This window comes from Aythya ferina (assembly GCF_964211825.1).
Source record: "Aythya ferina genome assembly, chromosome: Z".
NCBI lineage: Eukaryota > Metazoa > Chordata > Aves > Anseriformes > Anatidae > Aythya > Aythya ferina.
The window spans coordinates 84109144-84126768 of NC_140299.1; the positions used below are offsets into that span (position 1 = coordinate 84109144).

At 40.7% G+C, this 17625-nt stretch overlaps 1 protein-coding gene across 7 annotated transcripts in view; it reads right to left on the minus strand.

Moving 5' to 3' along the window:
* Nucleotides 1–1024: 1024 nt before the first annotated feature.
* The window catches only part of ELL2 (elongation factor for RNA polymerase II 2), a 40910-nt gene continuing 24309 nt past the window's right edge, over nucleotides 1025–17625 (minus strand). For 3 of the 7 annotated variants that reach the window (XM_084503190.1, XM_084503194.1, XM_084503193.1), the window contains 9 exons: nucleotides 17342–17505; nucleotides 15125–15384; nucleotides 12039–12163; nucleotides 11803–11896; nucleotides 9934–10495; nucleotides 7709–7778; nucleotides 5587–5758; nucleotides 4470–4514; nucleotides 1025–4339 (listed from right to left, as the gene is read on the minus strand). In XM_084503190.1, the coding sequence (XP_084359316.1) occupies nucleotides 4223–4339; nucleotides 4470–4514; nucleotides 5587–5758; nucleotides 7709–7778; nucleotides 9934–10495; nucleotides 11803–11896; nucleotides 12039–12163; nucleotides 15125–15384; nucleotides 17342–17505 (1609 nt within the window). In that variant the 3' untranslated portion in view covers nucleotides 1025–4222. The remainder of the gene's footprint in view (nucleotides 4340–4469; nucleotides 4515–5586; nucleotides 5759–7708; nucleotides 7779–9933; nucleotides 10496–11802; nucleotides 11897–12038; nucleotides 12164–15124; nucleotides 15385–17341; nucleotides 17506–17625) is intronic. The other 4 variants (XM_084503196.1, XM_084503195.1, XM_084503191.1 and 1 more) reach the window with 3 other exon arrangements.

Sequence of the window (17625 nt, forward strand, 5' to 3'; positions counted from 1 at the left end):
AGCATCTTACGATCTAGCTGTTTTCTGATGCTGCAATTATCCTCCAAGCAATGAACTGAGGCAGTTCATTGATGGCAGCTCAGCATCCCAGCAGTGGCAGATCCAGAGCAGGAATCACAGCTCCCCAATGCACTACTAAGCGCCAGGCCGAGGCACAGCCCTGGTGCTGCTTCTAGGCTTACCACTGCACCACAAGTCCTCCTTCCACATGGAAAGCATGACTACATCTGTGTGTGTCATCAAAATTTAAGCTTTTACACGTGCTAAATGAAAAGTCACCAATGCAGTAAGTTACAAAGCGAGAACTTCAGAAGTGTTCAGGTTTTAGGGTTTTAAGGAGTGTGTGGTTTCTGGAGGGGTGTTGTCTTGCTTTTGGCAGCCAGAAATGCACAGGACTACTACACGTGCAGAATTTACACACCCCAAAAGCAGTTTAAGGGCACAGTGAAATGTGAGCCAGCGTAAAAATACCTGCTTCTAAACCCTTCATTCATGCATCAGTTTTGCATTTGTAACCAACAATTACCTGTGGGGAGCAATGCAAGTGTCCAGTACTAACAGTTACTGACCAACAGGCAAGCAAGCTCTGGAGCAGAAGAGCCTGAAATTCAGCCAACAGCGAGACCTGGAAGAACGCTGCCTCCTCACCTCTGGCCATGCAGCGCTGGGAAAAAAGCCCCGTGGCCTTTGACAGTTTTCCAGACACTATTTTTTTGGCATGTTGAACATCTTGCTCTTTCAGGTTAGGAATTGCTCTCAGCATAACAAAATAAGGATCAGGGGTCAGCTGCAGCTGAGGAAAGGGAAGAGGAAGAGGCCAGATGTTCCCTTGGGTGACAGAAGGGAGACCAGCTGGAAGCAGAAGACGACTGGAGCAGGGTGCTCAGTCGAGGATGGCAGAATGCAGCTCCTGCTCTCCAGCAGCATTTTTCTCACTTCCATGCCCCTCAGCATGGCGGCAAGGTGACAGGCCACACACACCCCGGGAGAGCCACCCCCAGACAAGGACAGGCCCACACCTCAGTGTTGCAAAGTCAACATTTTATTGAACCTAAGTTGATGCAGAACAGAGGGGCAACAACGGCTCGAGTGTTCATTAACAAAAATGCCCCAGGGTCTTTCACATACAGTTTTAATACAGTTGGTACAGAAACGATTGAAAAAGTTTTAGAATACTCTCCAATTCAGCAAGGGGGATTCGCAGCCCTGCTGTAAGCCTTCATGTTCCCAGATGCTGTCCTCCTTGAGACAATTCCATATCCTTGCCCAGAAGGTGGCTATGGAATTGCTGCCCACATCCCTCTCCCCTCAGGTACACAAACAGAGGAAAGCAAAACTTATGAAAAGAATCATACTTCAAAGCAGCCATAGATCTTCACACGAATCTACATTTACATATCCAGAAAGACTGGTTGTAACATCACCATTTTAAAAAAGCTAACGTATGAGCAAAGTTACAATATCGACACCTTAACCTGAATCCTGTTTAAAACCTGTTGAAGCAACTTTGCCTCTACCACTTACCCAAGTGTTTCACAAAACACTTGCAAAACATTTGTATTACTACTTTTTGGTAACTGACAAGGTCAAATGAAGGCTTGGAAGCAGTCAACAGCGATGTGCTTCCTGTGATAGTTTGGAGCTACTGTTTTGAGACAGTTTTCTTTGGGCATAGATTCCCTCCCCAAAACCATAGCAAGATTGGAACACAGTCCTCCTCTGATTATTTTTTTTTTTCCATTCATCTGGACAGGCTGATGCCTGCCTCTTGACTACATGTTTTTTCAAGCCGCAGTGAGATCCAGCCAGGCAGGAGCACATGCAGCTGCCCCTTTTCTACATCAACTGTTTGCTCTGGGCTTGCTGTAACCCCAGCCAAGACAACACTATCCCCAGTGCTTGTTCCTCGGAGTGAGCTGGACAGCAATGGAGCGTGGGACAGGCAATACAGTCACAGGCCCAGCTTCAGTGAGTTCTCTGCATCTGACGAACAGGAACGACAGCTCAAGGGAAACAAGAGATATGTATTGCAAAACAGTGCTGTAAATCTGCATAGGCTGTTGGGTATACTTGCAAGGCCTAAGAAATGCTCGATGCAAATGGGCAAAACCTTCAATTAAGGTCGTTACAGTAGCTTGTCAGGTCTCATGATGATACGCAGTGGACCTCTCAAGTACAATAATCCCCAGCAACAGATACACAGGCTGTAAACCAGAAGATGCATGCAAATACAGATCAATCTTTTTCTCGTAAAAGGAGAAAAATTCGTAAACGACACTGGGTCTCAGTTACACAGTGGTAGCACTACGAATGGTAACAACGCAGCTGTAGAGCAGCACTGCACGTACCACAGTGGCAGCTAAAGTCAGATCTGTGCATACAGTTTAGATAAAGAGCACTGCCAGGGTGGGTCCCGATACCAGAAGCTTCCCCTTATTTTAATCTGAGCAGCTGCTTTGTTTCTGGGTTGAAATGGAGCCGTCCAGTGCAGCTACAGTGCAGTTAGCAGCCCCTGCACTCAGACCTGGGCACTGCTGCGTGCATGCTCAAGACCAAGCTCCATCTTTGAGCCCAGAGGAACGCAGCTGCTGATGGGAAGCAAGAGGTCTCCCCTTCACTTTGCCATTTGAAATGTGCAGTATAAGCCAAGGGACTCAGCGCCAACTTGGTCTCAAAATACGTAACAGAAGTATAGTGTTCATGCAAGAGAAGGGGAGATGCCTCTTGCGTCCTCTTTCATCTTCACATATGGAAGGCATCTGAACCCACAAATTTAAGGCAAAAATTCATATCCCCATTTACCTGAATGCATATTTTCTGGCAACTCTCAAACATTTTCTGGTTTACAGTGACACACAACATGATTTTTTTTTTATGCTGGAGATAAAGTTTACTAAAGATACTACCACAATTTTGGCAAATATTCCAAAACCAGATTTGTAAACATAATGCTTCCCTTTTCAATTGGCAGCATTTTTAAGAGACAAAAACAATAAAACAAACAAAGATTTTTGCTCTATTTTGACCAGATAATCTGTGTTTTCACATGACAAAGCAAGCAATAGTTTAAATCAAAATAAACCAAAAACTGCATGAAATGAAAGTTTGTGCTGTTTGGTGATCACAGTATTTCATAGTTAAATACATCTGTTTGTTACATTCCTGGCACCCAGGAAAAAAATCTTTAAATATACATTTCATGTAGGCAATAGCTTCTTTGCATATCTCTCTTCAAAAAATACTTTATAGCAGTATATAAATAGGTAACCTACATGCTTAATTTTATATTCTTGCCCCAAAACTATATATCTGTTTAATTTTTGTAAAGTATCAATTTTCCCAACATTAATAAAGCTGACAAACTATTGAAATGGAAATGTTTTCATCTTCCACAAAAGAAGTAGCAATTTTATAGGAAAAAACCTACAGCAACACTCGTCAGTTGTTTTAACCTGAGCGTTTGGCCTACTTAGAGTAGCAGCTTTTTTTTTTTTTTTAATTTTTATTCCCCATCACACATGCTCACACCCACACATTCTTGCACTCACACAGTACAGGCACACACTTCCAGACATTGGTAGGCCACGTAGTGCTTCCCAGGTGCTGCAGCGAAGTGGGAAGCAGTGTAGCTAATAATTTAGCTACACTAAATACACACAAGCAAACACCTTAAGGCAACCATTGCAGTGGGGGGTTTGAGTTGCAGTGATGAGTTTCTGTTGTAACAAGTATGGGCTGTATATAGCACTTATATACATGCCTCTTTAACCCTCCAAAACAATGTGTTTTGTTTTGTTTTTTTTTTTTAATTTTTTTTTTTGTGCAAATTTCTAAACCTTCTACCATTTAAGGCAAAGAGTTTGCATTAACAAGAAAGGTCAGAAAAATAGCCTTATATTTATCCAAAAGTACTTCAGTTTGCTACAATATTTTCTTAAAATGTGCACAACTTCATCGTAGATGGGCTGGGATCCCAGCACCTACTAATAAGATGGATTTCAATGGATAAACATAAGTCTTGAAGAAAAGAAGGGACCAGGAAAAGCAGCTTCAAATATGCATAAGCAACACCACCAACAACAGAAGTAGTCAACTCAAGTATACTAATACTGAAACTTTTGTAATGCAAAAGTTCTAGCCTCTTAGAATCTTAGAGCAACTCATCTGGAATTTTAAATAAATAAGCTTCTGTTCATTCACATGTTCTGGTCTAAGCAGAAGACTAGTGCCATGATTCTGCTTGCCGTTGGTCAAATTCACCTATAAGTCTTTTAATATGAGACAGCTTGTTATGTAGATATTGACATCTATATTTCTCTTCATAGTAGTTGGGGCTAGACTGTAAAGATAAAAAGAAAATTAGGGCATGAAAATATTTCTGAGTTTAGTATTTCATGTCCCTTGCTTAAAAATGGCCTCAAGCCCATCACAGCAATTTCTAACTCCCACAGAGCTTGTGGTACACATACCTGTTGTACCTTTCGATACTCTTCTAGGACTTCCTCATGAAGGATCTTCAAGGAAAAAAAAAAAAGTGAAGACAATAATAAAGAACTTTTCATTGCTAATAGAAAATGCAGCTATGTAAAGCAGTAAAAATGCAAAGGTTTACTCAAGATATTTTCTTATCCAAGAGCCATCCCTCCCCTGTACGGGAAAAAAAAACAAACAAACAAACAAACCATAACCAGACCAACAAACCTAGGAAACAGCCCAGATCTGCAATTAAACCTGTAAATAAGCAACAAGAAGAGAATGTGTTTGAAGATTCCCTTTGTGAAGTCATTCATGCCACTGTAAAATACCTGTGTTCACAGACAGCTCAGTTAGGTGGAGTCTTCAATTAAGGGCTACACAACTCCTTGCAGGGTTTTGTGAGGCTACGAGAGCTAGTCCACACTGAGTCAGACCACATATGTGAGTTCTGCAAGGTTTCTCTCATTTGTCTGACCAAGCAGTACCAACTATTTTTAAATACTCCTTCTACTCTCAAATACATTTGCAATCTGTCAAAAAAAGCTTATAAAGGGTAGCCAGATACTACCAAGAACCCTCACCATGCACACAGAATTAAAGAATACCAGTACTGAACAGATGAAATTTGCATGTTCAAACAATGTCATCCCAGGCTCAAAAACTGGAATGCTATGTTCCTAGTACCCTTCTTTGCTAAAATTTTCAGCTAGGGTTTGGGCCAGCCACCTAGAAGCTGAATATGTTTGTTGCTGTAGGTCCTTTTGAGTACATGTAGTTAAATACATATTCCTTCAGATAATGGAAAACAGCTGGTCAGCAAAGCCCAAGGATTATAGCTGCTGTTCTCCATATTTCTGTGCTTCTCCCTCATCAATATAGCAGCACATCACTGGGATGCTGTGGGGCAGAGTTAGCAAAGCCACAGCCAATCTGGTAACTCCAGCTATATGACCAGTCACTTGGTCTCTCCTGAACACTGAACTTTTAAAACCTTGTCAATACAATTTAATGGATTACTATGCTGAAGCATCTGCCTGTGCTGAGAATGTGGACTTTTGGAAAAGATGAGAGAAAAGACAAACAAACGTGTGTGGTTTTATTCTGCTTTACCTGATATTCCTTGGACCCTGGAGAAAGCTGTTTCCTTTGTGCATCAAGCTTCATGAATCTCCTGGTGATATTCTCCATCCGAGCATACAAACTCCTGTATTCATCATACTCTGCATCGAAGTCATCCTTGTAACTCTGGCGCTGCTCATGAGAGACTATAGCTATGTATTTCCTAATGGAAAAAAAAAAAAACAAAAAAACAAGCGTGTGTATGAGTGTACACGAAAGCCATTTCATAGTATCAGACAGGTGCTGTGAGGAACGGGTTAATTGCTGCCCTCTGCCCTTCTTTACCTCTGTGAGGAAAGAATTAACTGTTCTCCTAGAAGCTAGGAACTGATTGCTTTGTGTCTGCCCAGAGCTGCAAACACAGGCCTGGGCACTTTGGCAGGATGTACTAGGCGCAACAAGCTGATTATATGACAAAACACCAGAAGTGTTGTTTTGAGAAACTTCAATTCCAGAAAAGAGCAAGGTCTCAGGGAGACAACAACAAAGGACACCTGTCCTGCTGTGCCTGGCAATAACAGAGAGCGATCAGTGGACTCCAGACTGGTGTAATGATGTGCCTGGATGTGTTTGGATAGTACAGAGCAGAATCCAGAGACCATCAAGTCCCACCGCCTGGCCACTTCAGGACTAACTGAATGGCAAGTGTCAGTTCAAGTCAAGCTTTGGCTTTTCTTGTTTTCTCCCCGCAGATGCGAGCTGCTGCTCTCCACTCTCCCTGTGAAGCCTGACTTTGCATACAGAGGGCATATATTTTCTTTTTCTGCCCTAGTTCAAGGAGCTCTCTGTTCAGCCAGGCTGGTTTTCAGCCCCACTTGTTTGACTTGCCACACACTGCGTTTGCCTGCATCTGGGCTTTTAAAAGGTGGTTCTTCAAAACCAACCAGCTCTGATGGACCCCTAAAAAGGGATGCTGCTAACTAGTTCCCTGAGTAGTTTACAGTTTGCTCTCCTATAATCCAGGCCGGCAACTCTGCTTATGTCAAAATTCTTGACCTCAACTAATTCCCAATCACTGTGAACAAGACAAACACCTACCCTCACCTGCTTCACAGGGCCTTCTCCATTCTGAACAGACCTATGAGGACATCCCCTTCCTAGCTGGCTAAGTGTTTGAATTCTCAGCCCAACGCAGGAAGCATTAAACTGCTGCCCCACAGTGCCTCAGGCTGCCCACGACGCACGGCTGCATTAAATATGCAGAAGCTATTTCTGTGTCACAATGTGAAGAATAATCCTCTTCTAGAAAATTATTTTTAGTATTTTAATAAAGCATTTAGGCAACCTACTGATTCTACTGTTATGCCATTTCAAAGCAAGCTCTTCAGTACTTCTTATTGCAATGTGGTACGAAAATTTTCATTATATAGGAAGTGAATTTTAATTTTTGGGCATCTGACGTGACAATCTGCTATGGAGCTAAAATTAAACTCAATTGGGAAGTCTTTCTTCATTTGTAAAGAGTGCAATACCCCAATCATTGCAGATATGCAACGTTTCATATACAAGTTTAGCACATTTGTACTTTTTTTTTGTAGTCATAATTAAGAAGCTAGAATTTAAATTTGAATGGAGGTTTCATGACCATCTCTAGGCCCCTGTTTTACAATTTTGTGGTGAAACTGGATATTTTGCTGTAGCTTCCAATTAATCAGATGTACTTTAGATGTACTAAGTAGTGAAAACACAGGACAGGTGTTTAAACTTCATGTACTGAGTAATTTAGCATTCAAACTTTGTTCTGTATTGCCTCACTCCTAAACAGAAAGCAATACAAGTTCATATGGCTTTTCATTTTGCTCTTCAGGAAGAGTGAATTTTTTAATTTTTATTTATCTGCTAAAGCATATTAAAAATCGTTCTTAATACTTCCCCCTCAAAATAATTAAGGGACAGCCTTAGACTTCAAAAATTAGGGGTATTCAAATAGGGCAGCTGGTTCACTTAAATCAAAATGTTCCTTTAGAGGAAATTGTCATTTTAAAGGAATTTGTCATTAATGTAAAATTATATTTTGGTAATTTTTCAGTTTTGTAGCTAAACTAGAGTTTTTACTGAAGTAGTTGAAAAATCATCTGTAAGTGGTATGATGCTTAATTATTATTTTACTCACATGAAATAGTCTGGTAGTTCACTTGTCGATGAAGGAGTATCTGTGGAGGCAGTGGAATTTTCTTTAACTCCTGTGGAAAAGTAGAATTTTGATGCTCATGATAAACAGCTTTTTAATAGAGCTAAACAGTACCGACCTGATGGACTGGAAAAAAAAAATCCTTTAGTTTTATTCTCACAGTAAATTACTGGCAATAAGCTCTATGCACTAATAATAGTGCTCACAAGACCTTCTCCACAGTAGGCAGCACCAGAGTTTACAAAGAGGGCATGGCTACTTTATTCTACAGGGTCTGCATGACCAAACTATTACTCAGAGGTCAACTTTTCTTATTTCAAGACATGATGTGGCATCTGCACAGCAATTCAAATTACGCAGCAGCAGATGTAGTCACACAAAGAACAGAGTTTGATATATACCAACACCCAAGCTTCTGAGCATGGCAATAAAGGGAGTAGAAAGCTGAAGTTCTTTTCATGTCACTTTTTTGTCCCTCCTTCCCTACCCATTTTGGATATCCAAAGCTGGATTCAATTTCAGCACTCTTGTAGACAGGAAAGTCAAGAGCATTGTGTATGGGTTACTGGCATTCAGGCTTCAATAACCTGCAACAAAGACTTGTTCATCAATTAATGTGGCAATACCGGGGTTGAAAGTTATTTGCACTTTTAAATTGCTCTTTTGTTCTTTTAGATGGCATTGTGAAAACACAGTACATTCAACTTCCAGTCCTTCTTTTTAAAGAAACATTTCAAGACACATTTGTCTTTTTGACAAATAAGAAAAATAGCTGGAACAGGAAGTACGGTTCAGTATCTTCGTAATCTGCCTGCCTTTCATTTGGGGTTTGTTGGGAAGCTTAAAAAACACACAATCCTTTATTGTAATTACTATCTTACATCACTGCTGTTTAAGCACAGTATTTCTGCCGAAGCTCAGCCATTTTTACCAAGCTGTAAGCTGAGCAAAATCACAGGAAGACTTACATGTGTTCTACTGAATTAGTTTTAATTTTAATATTATCACAGGTTAAAAGCAGGAAGTATGGCAGAAAATAGTATAGGAATAAGAATAAATTCTGAGAAAAATGCAAAACAGTAACATAACCTCAGCATAAAAAAAAAAAAAACTATTTCTGTGAACAATTTGGCTGTGAGCATTTTACTTCCAAAAGCTCGAGCATTATTTGCTTAAATGGCTAGACCCATCTGAAAACTTCAACATAAGCATGAACTTGGAGGGTAATATGGATCCTTACTTCCCTAGCCATTCAGAATTATGTTACTGGTGTCTGGAGAAAGATGTTCACATGTCTGTAAAGTCAGGCATGAATTATTTCCAAGGCAATTCCATGCCACATTGCGGGCACTGGGCAGTATGTCCAGGGTAAATGTGAAAAGACCATCTCAAAGCACACTTATGTACACACACAATCCTTCAAAGGGGCACCCTGCATGCTCTGAAGATTCCTTTGGGCTGTGATAGGCAAGGGCCAAACCTGACTTCTAGTTCGCTGAAGTAGTAGGTTCTGTGGCTAAAATGGAGAAGAGCACACAGCAGTGTTCAAACCAAAATTCCAGTAAACCATTTTCCAGTTTACACAGGTTTTAGAAAACCCAACAAAAGGTAGAGTAACATGAACTTTGTCTTGTAATACTTAATTAAATACATTTATTTCTGATCCATGTCTTTCAGTAAATATGCATTTCAATAAATAGTATGCAATACATATATTTGACAAGCTTCTCTATCATACATTATTAGAGCAAAGCCTTTAAAACCTGCTGATTAAAAAAGTAAATTTCGGTTTCATGGAAGTCAAGTTTAAAAAAAAAAATCTATTACTTGAGTTTTTCTAGCACCTAGCCCTTCCTTTTAAAGGGTTACAGTCCAACAGGAATCCATGTAATATTTCTTTGTTCTAACCATTTTAGTAATGCAGAGTGAGAATTCTTAAATATATGCCTAACTTCAGGTTCCAGCAGAACAAGCTCAGCATCTGTTTTGGGGCTTTTCTTTTTTTAAAACTAAAAGATAAAATGTAATGCAATGGCAGGCAAAAATGTGATTTCCTAATTCATGATTATAAGTTAGGGATAATGGGAAGGGACTTAATATAGAGCAAGTGGAGAAAACAGACCATTCACCTTTCCACCCCCATTTTTACCAGCACCTTTTCGCAACAGTTACCCATGCAATATTTAGGAAAAGCAGTGTATGGGTACCTTCATCTGTCTCCAAACTGGAGGGGTTTTTCAGGTTGGCAGTTTCTTCTTTTTCAAGGTCCTTCTCATTTTCGCCTGCACTCCTAGTGTCCTGCTTTTTGATTTGGTCCTTCTCTTTATGCTTTTTGGCTTTCTTCTTGGACTTTTTGTACAAAACCATGCCGTCCTCTCCTGCCGGCACAGTATGATCCTCCAACGGACTGTCAGCGGGTGCTGGGGTTCCCGAGGGAGTCCGAGAGGTATATTTTTCTTGCTGGTCCTTGAAGTTGCTACTGCTGTTTTGGTTGATGCTGTCTGTGGGCAGATATTGGGTCCCATGCCCTTTGGGGGTGCTGGGGGAGTTGGAGCTGGCGGTCTGGGGCGGGTTGGAGGCAGGCGTGCACGCAGTGGGCAGGGGCAGCGGGGCGGGCGCCGCGTCGGCTGGTGGTGGGGCCGGGGCTGCCTTCTTGGCAGGGGCAGGAGTTTGGGTGCCAAAGGATGGCTGGACTCGGCTGGTGAGGTGAGAGATCCTCGGCTTCTTGTTCATCAGGGGGTCGATGAAGTCAGAATCCCAGAGGCGTTTCTGAAAAATAAAACAGATTAGCAGAACTCAGTTTCGCTGCCGATCTGGGCAAAAGCGTCTCAGAACAGGCAAATCTTGAACATACATCCCACACCTAAAACAATGGCACCCAGCAAGAAATTGATGCAGCTAAACACGTAGCTTGTTTACTCTTAGCTTTTAATCTTATGGTTTTTCAAGTTCTTTGTCCAAGCCTACAGCTAAGACTGCAGAAGGCTGCAGCCAGACGAGGAGGTCAGGTCCCTGGCTGACCATGGCAGCTCCGAGCAGCACTAAAATACCTTAACCATGAGAGGCTTCAAGTCCTCTCTCGTTTATTGTTATGCACACACAAGCTCGCAAAACCAAATTCCTTCAAGTTTTGGTTGCACTTACTAACGTGCAGTTTCTGTCACAGAAAGAGTTGTGCTTTTCCGTAAAGCAGTGTGTTTTATATGGAGTTTTTTAAGCACTTTCTAAAGAGTTTGTATTGTCCTGTTTTATTATTTTTAGAGAAACAGGACGTATGTATGTTAAGTTTGAAAAGGCTGGGAAAAGGCTGATGTACCTCCCACTGATCCAGACCTGCCTTTTACCCTGCACCATAACAAGTATTTAAATGATGCCAGGAAGAAAAACATTCCCTCAAACAGTAGATTGCTATGGCAATTTGTCCTTATTCTAGACTTTGAGCATTATACTTAAAGAGCAGCACAAGGATGTTCGTGCAGGTTTGATGTATTGTAAGTACCATATTCACAAAGAACCTTGAATGTATGCAATTGTGTAACAAATATTTATATAAATATATATATGAACCTTGTATGTCTGATTTTCAGAAGACCTTCCCACACACCAAGATAATCAAGTTATGTGTCAATACAAAACTATTAAGTATTTAATCAGAAAGTATGTGACTGTAACAATAATGGGTAGCCAAGAAGTTCAGCCTCTACAGGCAAGCTCCCTGCAAGGTCAGTGTGCTATTGATAGCGACATGCTAGGCTGATGCCTCGACTATTCAGACACTATGTGGATAGCTTCTGTGAGATCTAGGCTTATTTACAAGATAACATGTATTCAGGAACTGCTTTTTCCTGAAGATTTTAATAAACATAGCAGCTCTTGAGCTATGTGAGCATACGGTTTAAGGTCTTTGACAGTGCAACCATCTTTAAAAAAAATGTAATTGACCAACTAGAAATAAGAGCTTCAGTTTTTCATATGATAAAGACAATACTAGTGCTCTGCATTACAGCTTTTACTCCAAGATAAAAGCCAGTTAAATCATAATACATTGTAAATAATGTTAAAAAGCCACAAAATACCTGGGAAGGAGAAGCTGTTGCAGCATCTTTATTAGAAGTTACAGGAGATTCCAAATGACTGGTGCTGGTGGTATTCTGAGATGAATTTACTCTTCTGTAAGGATTACCCATATTTCAGGTTACAAGGCAAAAACATCCATGTCATAATTCTTTCATTACTGGGAAAACACACACTCCTCATTTCCCGGATGAAAGTTTCCAAAACTTATTTTCCTTCCCCTAGAGACTAAACTTACCTAGAAAGTATTAATTCCAGTGACTGTTTATCAAATTCATTGTATCCAGGCCAGTCTTTCTGAATGTCTTTAAATACATAATCCTTCAGAGTATAAGAGTTATCCTTGGGATTCAAGTTGGCTACCTACAGGCAGACATCAATAAAAGAAAAAAAGTCCATTATACTTCAACAAAAACCACAGTAGTAAAGCAGAGCTAAATCATCACTGAAAACAAAATCAAGCACGAGTGTTCTAGATTTTAGAGGTGAAGACCAAAGTCATTCTCATATAATGAGCGCACTGATCCTCAAAAACATGGTCAATTTTGGATATATGAAACATGCTCATGTAAATTTATCTGCACAACGTAACACTGAGTTTAATCACAGAATCACAGAATTTCTAGGTTGGAAGAGACCTCAAGATCATCGAGTCCAACCTCGGACCTAACACTAACAGTCCCCACTAAACCATTTCCCTAAGCTCTACATCTAAACGTCTTTTGAAGACTTCCAGGGATGGTGACTCCACCACTTCCCTGGGCAGCCTGTTCCAATGCCTCACAACCCTTTCAGTGAAGAAGTTCTTCCTAACATCTAACCTAAAACTCTCCTGGCTCAACTTTAGCCCATTCCCCCTCGTCCTGTCACCAGGCACGTGGGAGAACAGGCCAACCCCCACCTCGCTACAGCCTCCCTTGAGGTACCTAAGAACCACGGCAAGCTATGCCAAAGCTGCCCAGTCTTCACTGGTACAGCATGTGGACAGGCCTGATTTTTAATATTATTTTCTGTGAAGGAGCAGAGAATGCACATCCCCAGGTGCAGACTCAGAGCTGTTCCACTTCAGGAGGACACCACGGCACTGCAGTTGTGGTGCATGGCTGCTCCTGGGCAAGCATCTCCATCACCACCTCAATGAGCAAGAGCAGCTTATTTGTCATCTCCTGCCTGGTAAACAGAATGGTGTTTCTTTCCCCAGTGACTGCACGCTGCAAGGAACTACAGCTTTCTGTTGGACAGGCTTACAGGATAACTGCACTTTTACTACAAAGATGGATTATTCTGCCACACAAAAGGCAGACAGATGAAAAAAGGTAACTGCGGCCATATCTAACAATTTCTATTTTAAAACCAAGATTTAGTGCTCAAGGAGAGACGCACAGAAACACTCTTCCTCTTGCAGACACAGGGTTCATTGCAACAAGTCACTGTCGTGAGAAAGTCATGTGCCCCTGCAAGTGAGGTGTTAAAATATCTTCCCTAAGAAAAACACAAAGTATACTCAAAGTTAACTAGCAAAACCTCAGGACTGCTGCCACCCAAAGGGCTGTTTCAGACTTCCTCCTCTAAATTTTTGAGGAAAAGAAAAACAACATTGGTCCATTTGCCTGATACAAAACGTTCAATCGCTCTGTAAAAAACAACCACCAGTTTCTGCAGCTTTCACTATTTTCTTCTCCCCAGCGTTTACTAAAAGTTATAAATGCCGATGATCAAAGAAAAAAGGATTTAAATGTGTTAGTGGATTAAGCATGCTTTATTTTCTGATGCACTTTCTGACTTATTCTCAGACCTGAGTTTATTTTTTTTATCCTTTAATACACTATAAATAAATGCTACTAATTTGTGTCTGTGTGCAAGTGTCCCCTGCTTAAAAATAATTAAAAGTATCCAAGACACCCAGAAACTAAACCATGTGTTAAAAAAATTGAATTAAAGCTATATTCTCAGAGAATGAAACTGTGAATGTTAGATCTTAGCAAGTTTAGGCTCCTGATATTAGATTCCACTAAAACTGGCTACAAAGACAAGAAAAATTTGAGCAAGGTTTTTCATGGTGCTGCTAACACAATCATTTCTGAATACGAACTAGTACCTTCAGACTCTAAAAGTCTCTTGTAAACATTGCCAAAAGTAATGGGATAGGAGAACTTCTTTTTTAGTCTAGAGAGCTGAAGTTCTGGACTTTTAAAATCAACTTAAATATGAAATTAACTATTTAAATTCATAGTAAGAATGCAGCTTTTGTTAAATTGCACATCTTCGAGGTCAAAAACTACCACTGCTTTGGGCAAACAAAGAAACAATACTTTACGTATTTGAGCAACCAGTGTTTAAAATTCAGTGTAGGAACAACCCCAACTGCATAAATATTAAATTTTACTCACTGTAGTAGTTTTCAAAACTATCCTAGATAGACAGAAAATGCTCCTGGCTTACGCTTGCATATACTTGCATAACTCAGTCACAGTCTATGGGTACCAGTAGTATTAAAAAAATAAAGTCAGCATCCACTGCATATTATTATATCCTAATGAGCCTTCTCAGAACTGTTTGAGTAGAAAAATTAGTGTCACTCTTGACCACAGAATTTACAAGTTTCACCTTGTAAAACACTGTAGGTTTACTGGTGATTTTGATGAACGTGATGAAGAAACACCAGCAGAACTTAACTCAGAGAAGCACTGGAAAAGCTACTGCATAAGAAAAAACCCTGCAGGAATGACAGAAGCAGAATTCATACAATAGCAAAGAGAACCTTTGCTCGAATGAGGACCACTGCCTTTCTCATTTACTGACAGCTGAGACACCCCTCAACGGACTGCAGTCCACAACAGGTCACAAGAGGAGCCAACATACCACATACAGGCCACAAACTGCACGTGGAACACTAACCTACTTGACTACTGACTTCTCCCCGTAAACTCATCACAACAAATATGAAGTACTGTGATGATCTATTTCAAGCAACTGAGAGAAAGTAAAGTTAGTTACTCTCAATTAGCTGGTTCAGCAGTCCAAGCAACAGAAAAGCATGGGGAAAAAAGGCAGTAGGAACAACAAAGCGAAAAAAAAAAAAAAGTGAATTGCTGCCTGCCATCCTAGAAAAGCAAAACTACCCCCCAGATCTTTTAGTCTTTCCTTCTGTCACTTTGGCTTGCATTTGGAGGACCCTTCATAGTGCCGTTTGAAACACTGAAATGAGGAGAAGATTATTTAAAGTGTTTATGATTTTTCTCATTTAAATATGGGAGTAACATACCCCTAAATTATGATTAAAAGAACAGCAGGAGAAAAAAATGCTGGCAACCATGATCTGACCTGCTGCAGGATAGCTGCAAGGGAATTCTTGTCCTTCTGGTTGACACCATCTCTCTGCAAGCGAGCAAGTAACTCTGGTTTCTTGTAAGCCTTCAGTGCCAGTAAGTGAATCACCCTGTCCCTATACGGTCGCTGAGAAACAGTATTGTTTGCATGAGTCTTCCGTATCGTATTTGCTGGGTTTATGGGTGTCGACCTCTTCCTCTCAGGCGCAGCATCTGAAACGTTTTGTGGTGCTTTTCTGATCTGTACTCTTTTTCCTAAATTAAGGATAAAACGAAAAAGCGTTACCAGGGATGTTCAAAGTAGCCAAGGAAATTGATTTTTCTAAAAATGTATTTACTTAGCATTTTAAGATCCACTGGCATATTCAGAGAGTAAAGATGCATCAGGTTCAGAATTAAAATATTATTCAATACAATAAAAACAGGTAAGTGAGTGATAGGAAAATTTACATATTTATTTATATAGATAGATGCTGCTTTTATTATTTTTCCAGTTTTATGCTTAAGCACTGAAGAGTGCCTAGGAAGACAAGTCTACAGAAACAATTGCACCACTGCCTAAAGAAACTACCAGCGATTGGTGTTCATCACCTGAGTCACTCATTCTATACAGAAATCTTTACCCCCCCTCTTATTACATAAGCTCATATATATGTCATCAAGTTTGGCAGAAAACAGTATATCAAGAACCTAACACTTCTTGGGACCATGCCAGAGAAGTTTAAAAAGAAAGCCTGCTCAGCATTTTGGATCAAGCTACAAAGAAGCATGTTTCTCAACCGGAGGAGCAATGCAAGTGCTTGCAAACAGTGCATCCAGAGTGTAAAAGTAACAGCGCCCAACCTGGATCTGAGCTTACCAGAAACAGCCCTCAACTTCTCTACTCAGTTTTTAAATAACACCTGCTATAGAACAGAAAAAAAATATAAAACGTGATATTATTGTAGTAAAAAAATGTTGCAATCCGCCAGAGGATGTGAGGCATTTTTCTGAAGCAAGCAAGTCACGTTTGGTACATGAGAGAGGCCAACGAGGATGTGTCAGAACATCCGAGGCTCCACCTCTCCTCCGTCAGACACGCTTGGAATTCAGGAAATTTCTGGAGTCACAGGGGAGAGACCAGTACATAGCTGTGCTGATTACTGCTGTCCCCAGGAACTGTAGAAATGTATTTCCAGCGCAGGCCAAACCTTTATGATCTTTCTGCCCTTGGACTTTGCCCTCCTGGCTGCCAAGAACAAAGCCAACCACACAAACACACGTGATTACGTTTTCAGAGCACCACGAGCTGGCCAGCTGTCTCCTGAATGCATTCCAAATGTTGTGACAAGGTAAAACCAATTTAGATGCGCGCCTCCTGGCACAGCAGATAGTGGAAGTAGCATTCAGCCAAGCACCTGCTTAAGTCGTGTCTCTGAATCACTTAAAAACAATCAGCCAAAAACATAACCACCTGCTACCACGAGTGACAACCCCCACCTGTACCCTATAAAGCACGCTGAAAGCCACCCTCTGTGCTCTAGCAGCACCCAGCCTGTCCCACCTGGGCTTCGCCTGTGCCAGCCTGAAACAGAAGCACCACCAAATCCTGTCATTCTGCTGCCGCCCATCCTCAGGCCCCATTTCCTTAACTTAAAGCTTTCGCTTGGGGTCTGTTTAAGCAGCCAATTTGCTTAAGGAACCAGCATTATTTGTCTTGAGAGTTGTTTTTTTTTTTTAAATGGAAAAACAGTCTTATGGTAACAGTTGCTCATTCATGGTGAAGACAAAATAAATCTAATTAGCATCAGCATATGCAAAAAACAGTAAGCTTATGAATTTGTATAGGTAGCTTCGTCAGTGTTGCTTTTTTTTTTATAACATTTCAAATTCAGGTGATGGTTTAGTGCAGTATTTAGGTAGTCAAGAGTGCTGTTACAAAACAAAAACATTAGTTACTAAAACAGAGGATGTAAGTGCATGGGGAGTGAAAAACCCTCAAAAGCTCAACAGTCAAAATTTCAACCAGCCCAGCAATATGGGAACAAGGAAGAAAAGGCTGGCAGGCTTTGGGGAGGCTGGAAAAAGCTAACTTCTGAACGCAGCAACAGGAGATTTTAAATCTGCGACGTGAGAGTGAGCCACCTAAAACTAGGACTTGCCAACAGCATGCCAAAGGAAATAGTTACTGAAAACTTACAGACATCTAGTAGAAAACAAAATACAACCATACCTAAATATGGTCCACCAGGCTTAATAAACTTTGCACTTCGATTGCGTGATTCCAGTTCTGCTTGGGTCATGCGCTCTCTGGTCATCTGATAGGAATCATTTGTTGCACATACTGTAATTTTATTCTGTACAGATCCCAGGCAACTCAGTTGTGAGACTCCAGAACTACAAAAACATTGAAAAAAAAAAAAATGAGCCCAAGCACTATTTCAAGTCCAGAAGTATGGTTGTATTAGAAACTTAAACACCTGTGTTAACAGGCAGAGAAAAATGTTTTTCACTTCT